Source organism: Thunnus albacares, chromosome 9 (assembly GCF_914725855.1).
Source record: "Thunnus albacares chromosome 9, fThuAlb1.1, whole genome shotgun sequence".
Classification (NCBI taxonomy): domain Eukaryota; kingdom Metazoa; phylum Chordata; class Actinopteri; order Scombriformes; family Scombridae; genus Thunnus; species Thunnus albacares.
Window position 1 is genome coordinate 8,730,940 of NC_058114.1, and position 17,257 is coordinate 8,748,196.

General features: G+C 38.5%; 1 protein-coding gene across 1 annotated transcript in view; it reads left to right on the top strand.

Annotated features, from left to right (window-relative positions):
* The window catches only part of LOC122989122 (ephrin type-B receptor 1-like), a 97,821-nt gene that overhangs the window by 62,007 nt on the left and 18,557 nt on the right, over positions 1-17,257 (top strand). Inside the window, exons 10-14 of the mRNA XM_044361802.1 lie at positions 8,139-8,304; positions 8,712-8,817; positions 10,295-10,356; positions 10,443-10,640; positions 16,450-16,697. Coding sequence (XP_044217737.1) covers positions 8,139-8,304; positions 8,712-8,817; positions 10,295-10,356; positions 10,443-10,640; positions 16,450-16,697 — 780 coding nt within the window. The remainder of the gene's footprint in view (positions 1-8,138; positions 8,305-8,711; positions 8,818-10,294; positions 10,357-10,442; positions 10,641-16,449; positions 16,698-17,257) is intronic.

Below are 17,257 nucleotides of genomic sequence, written 5' to 3' on the forward strand. Positions count from 1 at the left end.
TTGCTCATTAGAAGAAAACCGTACCGTAAACTAAAGTCAGACCACATCTGGTCACATCTGCTCGCTACTTCACATGTCCCTCATAGCCTGTATTGGTAATACACAGTGTAATACATGCTTTCTTGACACCCGACCCCCATACTAGTTAAGATATCAGACCATTTAATGCCATGTCACTATCCGGCCCCAGTAACATTAAGCTATGGAAGCTGCCAGGACATCGCATCTTTATTTCCCACTTATTAGACTTTTGTAGAGGGTAATTTGTGACACATTACAGCAGAATTGTACCATAAAATAAAGTGCGATCGGATTGTCAATCCTGTGGCGCCGATGAGGGCTCTGATTTAAGAGTGAAATGTTCAGAACCTGTTTGTTTTCCCATCAAATGCATCAGGAGAGAAGAAAACTCAAAGAAAGGACGCACTTTGGCTGCATGTGGTTTCTTTGTAATTCAGTCAATGGCACACTGAAAGTTAAATTAAAAGTATATCTATCACCCAAAGCTAAATATAAGACTATCGTCATCTTTTCTGAAGCACTGCCAACAGCTGCAAAAACAGATACTGCAGACACATTACAAACAAAAAAAAAGCAAAGCACCTACAAGGGATTGTGTGAGGTACACCACAAAGAACAACATGCCTCCTCATCCACAGCCCACATTTGATTCCCTGCCATCTTCTTATCCAGTTTACAAAACTGAAGAAAATAGTTTGGGCATTTTTGAGGGGAACCAATGCAAGTCTCTGTACTCATTTCTTTCTTCTTAATACATACTGTCAGTGAGTTGGTGCTTCCATAACTCACAGAAAGTCTGAACCACAAACATAACTGCAAACTTTAAACGCTCAAGACTCTTGTCAACTCTTTTTCTTATCTATTCTCTTTGATGAAAACGCTCAGGCCTAAAGTCCATAACTCCAGAGGATTCGCTCACAGATTCCAATTTTCCAGCATGACATAGTGTATGGCTATAATTTTATTGTGCCGCACAAGGGGAGGAGAGAAAGTCTGTTTGTGTGTTTCATTTTTATTGATATGGTTATTATTGGCCGCTCTTAAAGTTTGTGACGGTGTGGGCTATGTGCTAATTCCATAAATTCCATGAAACCATATAAATACAGTATTAACTACAATTCATCATTACATAAATCCTTAACTGTTACTACTAAATTTGCCTTACAATACATGTTTTTTTTTTCTAAATAGCTTTCAGCTTTTAACCAAATTAAGTAAGATATTTAATAATTAATGTATGCTGGTATATGCATCAAGGATGTACAGTATAATGTTGATATCTTTCACATTCACATGCTCTTTCCTGTCTTATTCACATTTTTTGAAATGCTACTAAAACCATATCTACTCACACAGATCAAGTGTCTAATGTCTAATATAATGGCAGGTGGGTTGTAACTATCCGCTTTACTGATTTTCTGTTTTACCGAAACTTTCATGAAATGTCAGAAAGACCTTTGAGAGCTCATTGAATGTGATTCCAGTCAATTACTAACAGAATGTGGCACCTGAAAGCATTTCATCAGATTTTCAGAGTCTCCTGTGCAGAATTGAATGTAGTTGATATATTATCTGTTGATTTATCTGGCAATCAGAGACTCTCCTGACTAGACGAATAACGACATCGTCTTATGTTGAAATGATTAAAACAACCGATGTTTACTGACAAGAAATCGCTTGTGGTCATGTGAATATTGACTGTACGTTCTCAGAAGTAATGCAGGTAGTGTAACATCTTTAGACCCTGTCTCCTTAAATACTACTAATTTGTTCTGCCAAATATGTATTGAAGGAAACATTATTTCTGCATTGATTAGGTTCACTGGGAACAGTTTTTACAGTGAAAGAATTTGTGCTACATTCTTGGTGGATTGCAAATCTCAAGACCTTGACACCAGAGACACATCCTACGTGTCTTTAGGTTTAGACAACAAAAACAAAAACAAGATCAAGAAAATATCATGGTTTTGGTTACACTTTGAAAATTCTTAAAGTCAGTGTTGACTTTTTAACAAAGTCTATAACCTTTCCCTAACCTTAACCAAGTGCTGTGAGTGCCTAAACATACTCATGAAAAACATTAATTATGTTGTAGTTGCCAAGAGTGGATCTTGTAGGAAAAACATATAAAATATGAGGTCAGAGAACATTTACAGAAGGCAAGGCACATTTATTTGTATAGCACATTTCATACACAAGAGCAATTCAAAGTGCTTTACATAATGCATTAAAAACATTAAAAAAGAAAAACAATATAAACACATTAAAATTGCAATTAAAAGAATAGGAGGCTTGTTAAATGGAAATTAAAAAGTTAAGAACAGAGACATAAATACAGTATAAGTAATAGACTAGAAATACAATTTACGGTGTAGTAATAAGTTCTAAGTTGCCCCAAATGGAACAAAGGAAATAAAAGTGCAGTAGAGAAACCAATCAATCAAAAGCACAAGAGAACAACAAAAAATGTGAAGCGTGAAGATTTGGCCCCTTTGCAGATATGTTCATTAAAAATGTTGATAAAAAACATCATGTGGGCAGCATTATGTTTCTCTCCAAATGTATTTGCTGATGCAAATTAGTAGTATATAAATGTATGTTCTGGGATACAGGGATTGTATTGTTATACTGCTACCAGTGGTCAAGTGAAAGGTTGGATGGATCTGACTGAATCATCAGAAACAACTGTCTCATACCAACATTCAACACTGGTTTCCTTCAGCCATAACCACAATTTTTTTTACTTCACCAGTTTAGAAAACGCTCATATGTTTTCATGTGTCATTTTAAAAGGCACTAGAGACTAATCTGTTTTTCAAGTGTGGTATGAGGGCTTCGATGATCAAATACAGTGAGAGCAGAGTCCCAGGGAAAGATGGAGAATGTGAGCAAAAAGAAAGAGTTGAAGATTCTGTATCTTGGAGAGCAATTACAGTGATTCGAAAGACAGAGTGAGAGGAGCTGCACTCACTGAAAGATGTACTGTAGCTGCAGTCTGACAGTCACAGATAAAAAACCTTTACTTAGTCAAAATCAGGGCAGCGACTTAAAGTCTGCCTTATTTGCCGCCGCCTTTGCTTTAACATTATTTAACACGGGAGCCAATTAAGATGCGGAATCAAAAGCTGACATTTTGCTCTCGCATTGTTTCTTCTTTTCATTTTTCTTCCTTGATATACATCGTAGGAAGGGAGAGGGGCTGTATTTTACATTGTAGAAAAGCAAACCACATAAAGTGACTAATTTTAGCTCATAGATTCAAGTGAAAAAAAATCCTCAGAGAGCAGTTTCATAAGCCTGGAGAGAGACAGGACAGGTTTCTCTTACCAGACAGCTGTACTTTTTTTGTACTTTGTCATCTTTCCTCCTTCCTTTCCTCCATCTTCTCCTCCTTCACCACCTCCTCCCTCGCCCCCACACTAAAGATAATGAGGTTTTTAATGTAGTAAATTTGATATGGCACGGGGAGGCAGGATTTTTCCTCCCTACTTATCTCTGGCTACCAGACCTTCCCAGATGGGCTGCCCCCTAACCTCTTCACTGTGGCAAGCATAGAGCCCCCCCGCTGCCCAACACACACACACACACACACATACACACACGCACCTCCAAATCCAAACCCCACCCCCGACACTATACCCCAATTTCCACTTCCAAATGTAACTCTTATTCTCTCTCAGCTTTTAATACTTCAAACTCTGTCGTTTTTCATGTGTCATGTCCTCATTATCACAGTGGTATTAGTGGACTCTGTCTTTAGTCATATGACAGTATATCAACAGCGCACTCAATTATGCTAAATATGAAGCTAATGTTGGTACACAGGAATGACTATTAAAAGACATATGGCGTTTTATAGCATAATAAACACAGCCACAAGCAGCAAGTTTATTGCTGTGAGTTTATTAGGACTGCAATTTAAGATTATCTTCATCAACAATTAATCTGTTGATTATTTTCACGATTAATGGATCAGTCATTTGGTCTATAAAATATCAGAAAATTGTGAAAAATGCCAGAAAATGGTGAAAAAGTTGAAGATGCAACCTAAAGTGTCCTGTCCATTAGACCACAACCCAAAGATACAGTTTTCTATCATAAAGGAGTAAATAAACCATGAAATATTCACATTTAAGAAGCTAGAAAAAGACAATTTAGGCATTTTTTTCTTAAAAAGTGACACAAAATGATGACACCATTATCAGAATAGTTTGGGATTCTTTCTGTCAATCAATTTATTGATTAATCAACTAATCGTTACAGCTCTAGTTCACTAGAGTTCGTTTATGGAAAAATGAGAAAAAGAGAAAAATGGGTATTTGTTTAGAATAATAATGGTAACAGTAATAAAAACTCAATAATCTTTAACGCCTTTTTCATTCACGTCCATCTCCTCTTTTGATAACCCCCGCTCTTTCATTCCACACTTCCAACCCTCATTTTGTTCATGCTTTCGTTTCCCCCCTGTTCCTCATCACCATCATCATCTCCCTCTCTTTCCTCTACGCTCTGCTGTTGACCCCTCCACCTTCATCCTCACGGCATGATTCCTTCCCCCCTCCTTTCATACCATCACCACACCGTATCTATCATTCTCTCTGGACTGTTCCGATTTAGCCGCTGTAAAAACGTTTTTTTATCTGAAAGAAACGGGGGAGAGGAAGCATAGACGGAGGGCGTAGAGAGATAGAGGTAAAAGGTGGTAGCCTTGGGTTTTTAAGATAGGGCTGATAGGTCTGATGCCTAATTCACCTCAGGAGGAGGACTGGGAGGAGAGAAGACCAAATGCATATGTCTCTGTGGGCTGTCAGTAATTAACTGCATTATCACCTTTTTATTTGAAGGGTGTAGGAATGGATGGGTCAAAGAAAAAGAACTTTGAGAGGCAAAAAGATAAAGAGGAAGGGACACAAAATATTAAAGGAGGAGAAAAATGACGACAAAATGAATGATGACTGGAGGGTAGATGAGAGGAGTGTAAGTGGGTGGAGTGGGATGGAGGAGAATTTCAGGTGGAGAAGAGTACAGACAGAGAAGTATGAGATGGAAACAGGGCTTCAGGGCTGGAAATCAGAAAAGAAATAATAAAGATTAAAGGTAGAGCATAAACAGAGAGTTGTTTTGTAAGTTTTGTACTGTATCGTTTCTCAGGTCTTCGGTCGCCATGTTCACAAATCTCAGCAATTACTTGCACAAATACAATTATGGGTAACTCTTTAATTCAAAGGGGACATATCATGCACATTTCCAGGTCTTTATTTACATTCTGGGGTTTTACTGGAATATCTTTGCATGATTCACAGTTCAAAAAACTCATTATTTATCTTATGCTGGCCCTTTATGCAGCCCCTCAGTTTAGCCTCTTTCTGAAAAATGCTCCTGTCTCTTTAAGACCCCCCTCCCAATGTGGACACTGTGTTCCCATTAGTCAGCTTCTGGAGCTGCGTTCAGTAGACCTTTGGTGTCTATGTAAACAAATACTAGCAGTAGGATCTCACTTCTTTATTCTTTCTTTATTCGAAATGGAAACTTTTCAAATACATCTGTACATGTTTGAGCCAGATCCGATCTGAAATACACAAGTGGAAAATGCAAACAATCTATGGAATAACCTTAGCAACTATGGAATGGATGGCTGCTTGTGGGCATCCACGAACAATCTGATGTCATCATGAGGAGAAAGTAGAGCTAACATGTGGTCAGAGCAGGCTGAGCAATATACAGACATTTGATAAATGGTTTCTAACACATTATATTGTAGTTGTACACAGATTTTAAGTGTTCAGAACATTTTAAGTGTTGATAAATGTACAGTATTTGTCAGCAAATACAACTTACCCTATGAAGACATTTTATATTATTTACAACATTGTCATTTGTTATCTGTTCATACACGAACCTCCACTTATGGGTGCCCACAGGAGATGTTGTAGTTGTTGACAGAACATTAATAAACACTTATATCTGCTAACAACTGCACTATAGTGTGTTATAAATCATTTATTGAATGTTTGCATACTGCTTATGAATACTTCATAGGGGGAGTTAAAGTAAAATGTTGCCTTACAAGGTTACAATAATCCATAGAACTGTTGGCCAGGGCCACGAAAATAAAATCCATGTAGTAAAAAATCAAAGTTTTCATCTTGAGGGTCAGTTCATTCAGATAAATATAAAAAAGAACTGTGTTGTGGTTGAGAGATATGCTCATTTGAACCCCCCTCCCACCCTTATTCAATGGAAGTAGATGATTCAGCTTCTGCTGCTGAAAACACTGAAAAACACTGTCTCTGCAGTAACAATGTCCCAGTTACTTTGAAAATTCAACACAAGTTGCTGTGAACAGTGTCTTCAGTAGAAAGTAGTTCCAATAATAACTATTCATAGTGAGGTCTGGGGATTATTCGGAGTAACCAAGAGATACATTTTTGGAAAGACAAATTTACATAAACAAATTTTTACCGTTGAAAATGGAAAGAGGCAAAGACTGAGACATTGAGAAGATGTTGCTGTTACACAATCCTGCCAGGGTGTCAGTGGTGTCACAGTTTGAAAAAGAGTGACTCAGTTTGGATTGTAGTTTAGAAATAATCTTGCTTTAGTCCTTGACTGATGTGTGATGTCCTGTCTCGGATGGCTGTGAACGGGGTCGGGCTGGGAACCAAATTTGGCCCTGTCAGTTTTCATCTGGACCAGCCCCATTTTCCCCTAACACACTTATGACTTTCATAAAGCCATATCAGGCTATTTATAACACACAGACTAAGCAATAAATATCAAGTTGACACCCTAACAACAGGTGTACTTACAGGGTTTCACAAAATAATGTAATAAATAAATAAATAGCCAAGAAACACCTAGAGGAAAAATCATCTATTTTTGGGTAACCCAACTCTCGGCACACTTGTGCTACAATCCGGAGAAATATGACATAATCACATGTTATGAATATAGTGATGTGATGATGTCATCATGAAACAAAATAGCCAAAACTCAATTTTCACAATGGACAAAAGCTTTCCTATGATGATCTGGAAATTTGAGAGCTATTTAGAGTCAATCATCCGACATTGTGTTCGCAGCTGATCTAATGCAGTTCACACATCAGGCTTGACGGTCAGTCGACACTATTTAAACGTTTATTCACTGTTGTTGTCAGGCTGTGACAAGCAGCATGCCTGCACCCTATTGGAGCAAACCCATAGTGACAAATCAGCTGACGTCATTTAAAAAAACAGCATAGCACAGCGGCCTGCAGCCAATAGAATAGCATGTCTTACCTGAGGCAGTGAGAAGACGTCAGACATCAGTACATCCTGTCAATTATTCCATCAATGTCCAAAGCCATGAGAATGTCTTTTTCTGTAGCTCTGAAAAGCTGCGCTGGCATGCCACTTGCATAACGGACAAGGTCAGGTCCGGAGCTCTTCTGTTAACACTGTCACTACATGAGCTAACGTTAGCAGTATCACCTGCTGAAGGTTGTCATGCACCTTTCACTCGTCCTTGGCAGCAGTGTCCTCTTCTTGCCCCTGCTCTCCACTGGAATCAGCCCTCTCATCTGTCCAGACTCTTTCCTCCTCCTCTTCATTTGGCAACGGACTGTTAATGTTATCACTGCAGCTAGGCATGCTAACGTGAACAGGATTTTGTGTGGCAGTGGTATTGATACTTTGAATAAATGTGTTAAATTAAAACATTTTGCAGCATCAGCAACAAGATTTTTCCACTTTTTCTTTCAGTTTTCAATTCAAACTCCACTCTTTCTGTCTTGTTTTAATTATTTCCTGCTTAACTTCTGACATTACATGGATGGACGCATCCACTTGAAGGGATGGGGGCAGGTCAACAGTAGCACTTTGTGCACCTGCCTTACATTATTAGGTAGCCTATGACAATTTGGACCACATAACCCCCAATCAGATGGGCTGTTCCAACATTAAGTGGGCCGCAGCCAGCAGGTTGAATTTTTTTTTTCCCATAAATTTTTTTCCACTTCTCTGGTAGTCTTGTGGCCCACTAGGTGGGCCGGCCCATCTGCTATTTGCCAGAATTGCCAGATTGCCAGTCCAAGCCTGGCTGTGAAACATACGTATCTCTGTGTACCTTCTCCTCAGTCTCAGTCATCAGTGCTGAACAGTTCAGTGGTCCAGAGCGAGACGCCCAATGTGGTCCTGGAGGGGCTGAGGCCGGGGACAGGCTATGTGGTCCAGGTGAGGGCCCGCACTGTGGCCGGCTATGGAGCCTACAGCAAGGAGATGCTCTTCCAAACACTCACTGACGGTAAGTGTGTGGGTGGTTGGCTGGAGTGTGTGGAGGCGTGTGTGTTTGTGGGGGGGAACGTTTCATGGTAGAGAGGAAAGAGAGTGCAGGACTGGGAGGGAATGTGAGAGGTTGAGCAAGAGTGAAAATCTGGCTGCAAAGTAATTAAATTCTGCCCTACTTTGTGTGTGTGTGTGTGTGTGTGTGTGTGTGTGTGTGTGTGTGTGTGAATTTGTGTGTGCCTGCAGTCATGTAAAATGAGCCTTGTAAATGATATTTTATTTGTGTGTTAGAGGGAGAGCAACTGTCCGGTATATATTTTCCTTTCCAGAAATGCTGTTATGAAAGAGTTACCAAAAATATGAAAACAATACCCCTCTTTTCAATTTGTGTGTGTGTGTTTTTTGTGTGTGTGTGTGTCTCTGCAGATGAGTATAAGTCAGAGCTGGGGCAGCAGCTTTCCCTGATTGCAGGCTCTTTAGTAGGTGGAGTGTGTATTGTCTCGTTGGTAGCTATCGCCATCATCTGTACCAGGTAACACACCGACACACACATACACAAACTATTACATGTCCTACTGTAACTAGATGGTGATATCCTGTTAGGTACTTTGCATAACATTGAATTTCCAATCAAAGCTACAGTACCTTGATCAAGTTACTGAACCTGTACTGACTTATTGATAGAGCTCAATAAGGATCTTTATTTCTTTTTCTTATGAAATCTGAGAATGTATCTGTATATATATTGTAAAATCTGAAACAATAATAGGAAAATATAGTTGAACATCTAATTTTCAGTGGCAGTATTCAGTAGATTAACATTCTTTCTGATATAAAACACTTCATTCAAGGTCTCCTTACTTACTTTTCCAGAGCTGTCCACCTAACCTCATGATCTTCCTCAGCCTGTGGAGTTTGTGCAGTTGTCATGGGACTAAAGTTATGTACTTCAGTCATGTGATGACTGATGATAACTGAGCAAACTTCATTTGCCAAGAAAGACTTTGAGATGAAGCTGAAAGTTAGACTTTTTTTGACAAACTGCTGTTTCCAAGGATTTTTACATTCTTTTGATGGACTCGTGGAAGTTTATTTGCATTTTTCTGACTTTTCTTTTTTCATTTGTATTACATAAAGAATTCTCCAGGCTTTGCTTAAGGCAAGCAACGTCTTCTTGCAGCACATTTTAGATGCGTATGAACATTAAATTCTTGTGAACATCACATTCATCTGGAGTTTTTTTGTTTGGTTTTTTTTGTTGAAAACTGGGGAAAAATAAAAAAAAATCATACATCTTGGTTGTTATGTATAAACTCCTAGTTTTACTTTTGTGCTCATGTGCAGCATAATACTGAATGTGTACACGTGATTACAATTGACATTTTTGACATCCAGAAACAAAATGTCCTCTTTGTGACAAAGTATTTGCCCGATGCGACACTACTTTTGTATACTTTTGTGGATGAACAAAATTGTAATTACTAAAATTTGAAACATGAGTTTGACATAACGATGATGTAACTTTGACACAAATGTTGCAAAAAAAAAAATCCCATTTGCTTCCACAACAGTTTTAAAGTAAATCTGAACTCTCTAAAATGTCAAAAGTTTCTGTGACCCCACGACCTCCCAGAAATCCAGAAATAGCAAGTGACAAGCTGTCTCTGCTGTATGCAGTATAAGGTGTCTATTGTAAAGATCAGTTGGCATATTAAAATATTGGAGTATATCCTTTGGTTCCATCCTCAGATGACAGCACGAAACAAGAGCTGACAACACAGAACAGTAACAAGTCATCCAATACTAATGAATTCCTGAAAGACTTTTTCCTTTTCTCTGGCAGACATTTTTTTGACATCCAGGAAGACTATTTATTTAACCTCAAACCAGCTGAAGAGAAGACAACCAATTAGCATTTTATCTTTGCAACATTTCAGACTTTTGTGTAAAATTTCTATCTGCTTGCCACTTTTTTCCCAAAAATCTCTTGTTTGTGTTTCTGTCTGCAGGAGAAGGCAGTTGAAGGAGAGCGTGTACGGTGACAAGCTGCAGCAGTACAACGCAGGGGGAGGTACAACCACTACTGATACTTTTGCTGCGCTCTTTCATCGGTTTAATTGTGGTGTTTATATTTACACTTTCTCCTTCTCTCCTCAGAGGTGACTCTTAGACCTGACATGTTTAGCGGTCCCACCCCCACCGTGACCTTTCCCACCCTGTCCGAGGGTCACAGTTCACCGGGGGTCAAGATCTACATCGACCCTTTCACCTACGAGGACCCCAATGAGGCTGTGAGGGAGTTTGCCAAGGAAATCGACCCCTCTTGTGTGAAAATAGAGGAAGTCATCGGATCAGGTAGACATTTCCGTAAACTTAGCTCCATAGACTCTCTGTCTTGCTGTTATATAAGGTGTCTAAGAAAAACTCAGCAACACCAAAATGAAAATCCATTATTGTTTTCAATATATGTCAAATATTACTGTGTATTTGTTGTATTTTAACAAGAGCTTTTGGTTGAAGAGTAAGATGAAAAAAAACCCAACAAAACTCACAGTCCTCGCTCATATCTCCTTCACACTGCTGGAAAAGTGGGAAAGTAAACCTTAGTTCCTTTAATGAGACCAACTGTCACTTGAAACAGCAGATACTCTACAGTAAATTAATCAATTTCTTCAACTGTGCCAGACTTTTGTGTCAATGAGAAAGATCTGGAAACATGCTACGGCAATTTATTATTTTGCTTTATTTTTTTGCTTTGAAGTCAGGAGAGATGTTTTATTCATGTCGAAAACTTTCACAGGAATAAATTAAAACTGTCTTCATGCATTCTCTTTGGCTATCTCAGCTCTCACTGTAAAAATGCTGTGTGATGTTTGGCAAATGGAGAAAGTTGGATGTGAAATGGAGTCCCAGAGCGCCCTCTGAAATTTAAGGGGGTGGTGGTGGGGGTGAGGGGGGGGCAGGGTTTTCGCATCTCAGCTGTCTGATGGAAAAAGGAAAAAAAAATGGGGAAAAACAAAACAAAAAAATACGGTAAATTTTTCAGTTGCTAAGATCAAATGCCTCTTTTTTTTGCCATTAATCCCTGAATGCTGACATTTTAACTTTATCTTCCCCAAGGGGAGCCTACCCAGGTGAAACACAGAGCACACACAGACTTGAATTGATACATGAAATGTCTTCTGTTATCTCTTGTACATAGAGAGCCACTGGAAACTGGAGAGAAATTCCTTATGTGTCCAAACATACTTGGCCAATAAAACTGATTTTGATTCTAGATACATACAACTCAATTCATAAAAGAAAAATAAAATATGCAAAACATGCCAGCAAACAAAATAAGGCCCCTGGATGTCCCCTAATGATATCTGTGAATGTCACAGTAGTCTCCTGAATGTCAGGGCGACCTGTTTGCTGTGTAAACCCACCACACATGTTCAATAATATAATATTTAACCAGGAGGACATCATCAACCAGCTGCTCAACTGTTGAGCTACATACATAAATATGAATAGCTGTAAGCATTTGCAAATGCAAAGTTTTTTCTAGGCAAAAGTGCCCCAAAATAATTTCAAATGTCAAAAACGATGTATTACTTCTATTATTGTTGTATTCCTCCAATCAAACTCACATCTGTCTGTTATTTTGTTTGCGTTATACCCTAAAAACCTAAAGGTTTTCCTCAAGGTCTGTACCAGAACATAGTAAAATGATTATTTCTTGATATAATAATCACATTTACAAATGGATTAACTGTTACAGAGGCATGAGCCATAGATAGTTTCCATATTTGATTTAACATTTTTTCCATGAAGGCCCTGCCACAAACTGTATGGGCATGGTTAGATTACCAGCTGGGCAAAGTGGCCAACATTGTTACCTAAGATGCCCCAAAGGTGCCAGATTCACTGTCAGTCGTTTTCAGGTAATTTGATTAATTGCAGTTTATGGCAGACAGTACAAATGAACTAAAGCTGTGGTTTTGGCTTGTAGGTGGAACTTTTGTCAAAATCTAGTTTTAATACCTTAATTATTGTGGTTTATATTCTGCTCTTATGGTGCATATCCCTAAATAGATTTGTGTTAAATCAGATTACCACAAACACACAGAAAATCAAACCTAATAGTATAATAATAATATCTAACATCCAGCCGTGGATGGCTGTGGGTGAATAAAACCTTATATCACATTACAGATAAATATCGATATAGTATGTAGTACATTTTCCATAAAATGCATTGAGGATGTGTCTGCATGCATAATTTTAATTTAATGTAACATGGTTGCTTTCTTATTAGCAGTAATTCATAATCGTGTACAGATTTCGATTAATGATTAATTAGTGATATTTGTCTTCTACCACTAACCATATTAAATGGAGGAATGTTTTTACTTCAAATGTTATCCCCCCGGATAGATCATAAGGTTTTTTTTTTTCTTTTTTGGACCAAAACCAATCAAACCCAAATGGCCACGGAGCTGTGGGTGATAAAGGTCACGAACCAGATTCAGACCTTCACCGCTGAGGGTATGTGCTTTGGGCTTTTGGTCTGTTGAGCCACTCTGAGAGGCTTTCCATAATCCCTCCGTTTCGCGCTTTATTTCTCTCAGGGGAAGGTTTCTCACCTCCGCCAGAGGTGACAGAGGAGGGATGAAAACGACGGGGAGGGAGGGGAAAATATGAGCCTGGGTGATATGAGATGTGGCCGAACTTTGAGCCCTTGAACGCTTGAATCTCCCTCCATTCTGCTGCGATAGAGAGTAAAATTTTATCCACAGCTCTCTCTCTCTCTTTCTTTCTTTCTCTCTCTCTGACTCCCCTCTCTCTTTTCTTTTTGCCTTTCTTTGATTCTTCCCCCTATCTTCATCTCTCTCTCTACATGATTCAGCCCCTCTGGAATTTTAGAGTTTGTTTGCGTACAGAGAAATGCTAAAACAAAGAACCAAGGGGGGAAAAAGCAGAACAACAGATTGCGGAGAGAAGATAAAAGAAGAAAGCACCCTGAGGAGATAATAAAAATATCTCACCTCACTCTCTCTTCTTCTCCCTCTGTGATAACACCCCTCTCTTTTCCTCCTTCCTTATTACTATTACTCACACTGTAAGAAGTGTCCTTCATAAAAATCAGCTTTTGATTGAAGACAATTTGATTTACAAAGGAAAAAAAGTAATGATATCTCATCTGCCAGGCAGGTTATTCACTGTATTTTTATTGAGATGCTCTAGATGAAATACAAAATTTTAGAAACAAACCAAACTTATAACCATAAATATTTTTCTAATGCCCCATCCTCTTCTTGACCTCCTCTACTTTAGAAGACGAGGAAGTGACATGTCATCTGATCTCACCTCTCTGTGAGAAAATCACTATTTTCATTCCTCCCTGTCCATCCATCCATACTTCCCTCTTCCCCCCTTATTATCAATACTGACTCATTTCTTTCCCTACGTCCGCCCCCCACATCCCAACCTTCCTCTCCTCCATCCTCCCTTCTTCCCATCCTGCCCTCCATCCATCTCTCCTTCTGCTGATTTACAGCAGTGACAGTAGATAGTTTTTAATGAGCAGTGAGATGTGGAGCAGAGATCACAGTGAGACAGGACGACACAGCCTGTCATCCAATTCCCATCACTCATCCATTATTCACACACCGATTCTTATCTCTGGGATGAGGACTCTTATTTTGAAGTGATATTCAATTTTCATGTCCCCAAGCATCATATGACTGCATTTATTTTGACAAAAGACATCTGTGTCTCCAGTGTAGGGGAGAAAATTGCTATACATTTGAACAAGTTCAGAGACATTGAGGTTAAAAGTTTTTTGACATTGTAACCAGAGCTGCAACAATATGTTAATTGATCAATTCGTTGTTTAGTTATTTTCTGGTTTCTTTCATCTTCTATGACAGTAAACAAGACGCCACCTTGGGTTTTGGCAAACAGTGATAAGCATTTTTCACCATTTTCTAACATTTTATGGACCAAACAACTAATCAATGAATGGAGAAGATAATCAACAGATTAGTTGATAATGAAAATAATCATTGGTTGCAGCCCTAATTGTAACATTCATGTTCAGTGACCATTTGATCAACGCATAGCGATGAATCTAGTGGAGAGTAAAGAAACAGTAACATAACTCACATTAGAGCTTTAGCTGACTTTTTTTTTTGTTTTGTTTTGTTTGTTTTGTTTACCTTCACAAAATTGTCCATGTACTCATTAACCAAGCAAAAAAAGTATCTGTATCTCATGAATCTCTGTGCCAAAGGCTGAATAAGCAGGTAGAAATTCACTGTTTTAATCATGAAAACTGTAAAAGTGAACAACGGAAAAAGTTAAATAGTTAAATACTATAATATAATATAAAGGATGCTGTGTTCTCCTGGATGAAAGTATGTTTCTTTAATATGCAACTGCAAAATGGAAATAATAAATAATAAAGACATTAAATACTGTAAATGATATTATAGCTACCATAATTGTTTACGCATAAGTAGCTTCAAGGTAGGTAAAACCATATTATTCCATACTGTCTAACTCCCCAGTGAAGCTACTATATATGACATTCCAGCTAAAAAAAACCCAAAACAAACTCAAACTCAAGACTTTTTTTATGGCTTCACCAGTCAATCAAAAGAAAACTTTAGGATCTCCACTGTAATTTAAAATAAAACTGTATGGATTTAAATAAATCTGCACATCATGAATTTGTAATCACTGCCAAGTTTATATATCCATAACCCTCAATTAACCAATAACTTGTAAAATACTTAATTACATTTTTAAAAATCAATCATAATTTAATTATTCTAAAAATAAAGAGCAAATACTAACTTGTCACATAGTTATTAAGGTAAGTGAGCTAATGCTAATTAGCATTCTACTGTGACCACATGGACCTCAATAAAAATTATGATAGCGGGAACATAAAGATAAATAGACAGTGCTTTCGTTATTGGATTGAACCTACAGTACAGTATGAACTGTCTGTTTCAGGATAGACTCTTTATCCACAAGATCTCCTGGCTACCTTTTGTTTTAACCACAAGACAAAAGTTAAAGTACGTACGGTGTGCGAAGCCAAATACCTGAGCAGTAATACAGTAATGGCACTGTCCCTCTCATCTTGTTTGCCACTTCTGCTACGCAACCGTCCCTCAACCCTAAGAGGAGTTATTGAGGGGATTTAATTTTTGTTGTTCTTTCAGTCTACAAAAAATCATTGTGCCCTTGAGAAAAGCTCTCAACCTCAATCTGCTCCAGCAGAGCTGCTCAGAGGCCGTCAGTAAGAGACTGAAGTTGCAGAGGGCAGCTCCCAGGACTGAATGTATTTATGTGTTTAACATGCCCTGAACCTGCACACTACTGACAACAATATGATCTTTCTTGTTTGACTGATGGAAGATGTTAAATAATAGATGTTAACCAAATGGTATCAACATGATTTTACAGGCAAAGCATTTTACATAACAAAATATAATTAAAATGCAATTATTTATTAGCCTTTTTTATTATGTAATACTGTATTTAAAGGTTCTGAATGCAAAGAGGCATTAAAAAAACAAGCATTCGCCGACAATGCACTTGTTTTTCTTTACTGAGACACATACTTTTCTCTGAAGAGTCTCTGAAGGGTCCCAAACATGATTCACACAAGTATGGAAACGCGAATGTGGTTGATCAATCTCAGTCCCCGAGGAGGCGATAGCATTTCCCTGACAGTAGTAAACAAACATTGCGTCTGTGGAGGAATCAGTACTGCTTTAAATAATGAACAGAGGAAAGGAAAAAAAAAACAAATATAGAAAATCACGAGTAAGGGCAGAGAAATCCTGTCTGAACGAAGAGGTGACAAAGTCAGCAGAGCTTCGTTGAACTGGTCAGCATGATTGATTCGAGTGGAAGTGAACTCAAACAGAAGAGGTCAGCTTTCTGTTGTTGTTTCATGCTATAGCAGCCTTAGCTGTAAACTGCTCAGACTGCAGCTCATTCTTGCATTGCGTTAAGGATTTTCAGGTGACGCTCTCCAAAACATGTGAAACTGATGCCTCGTAACTCAAAGTACGTGTTTGTTTTCTTTCAGAGCGTGTTTCGGGACCTTAGATGTATATCTTGTCATTTTAGACAGATGTTTTTTTCATGTTTTCTCCTTTAGGTGAGTTTGGGGAAGTGTACAAAGGCCGCCTGAAGCCTGTGGGGAAAAAGGAAATTCCCGTGGCCATCAAGACCCTGAAGGTGGGCTACTCCGAGAGGCAGAGGAGGGACTTCCTGTCCGAGGCGTCGATCATGGGCCAGTTTGACCAACCGAACATCATCAGGCTGGAGGGCGTGGTCACCAAGAGCAGGCCCACGATGATCATCACAGAGTTCATGGAGAACGGAGCTCTTGACTCGTTTCTCAGGGTAAGTAACAACTGTAACTGAACTGTGCACTGTGTATGACATTTGAGACAGGGTTATCTACAGCTCTAATGTTGGACAGATGCAATATAAGTGCATGTACTGTACCTGTAAAGTGATGCCAATATCTGATGCCAATACAGATATTTTTAGAATAAAGGATAGCCTCATGTCTTAAATCAACACTCATATCCCCATATGTGCGTTTCAAGAGTTATTGGTTGCTGTTCTTCTAGTCTATACTGGCTGTAACTCAATTTAAATGTATGTGATGGGGGAAAAACTTCTTTCTCTTCATACAAATGGCTTTTAAAGTTCAGCTTAAAGTTCAGTCTGAGTTGTGGGTTTCTTCTGAAGTTACATCATTCTAGTAAAAATTACCCCTTTGTTTTACTTATCCACCCTGAAGCTCAGCAAGAAAAGCATCAGTGGAAGGAAACTTGTTCATAAAAGACTGTAACTTTGGAAAATATTCACTTGATCGATCTAACTCAGACTGCTGAAGCTGAACTTTGGAATCCATTTTTACACGAATAGAGCATTTTGTCCTCCACCACTTCCAT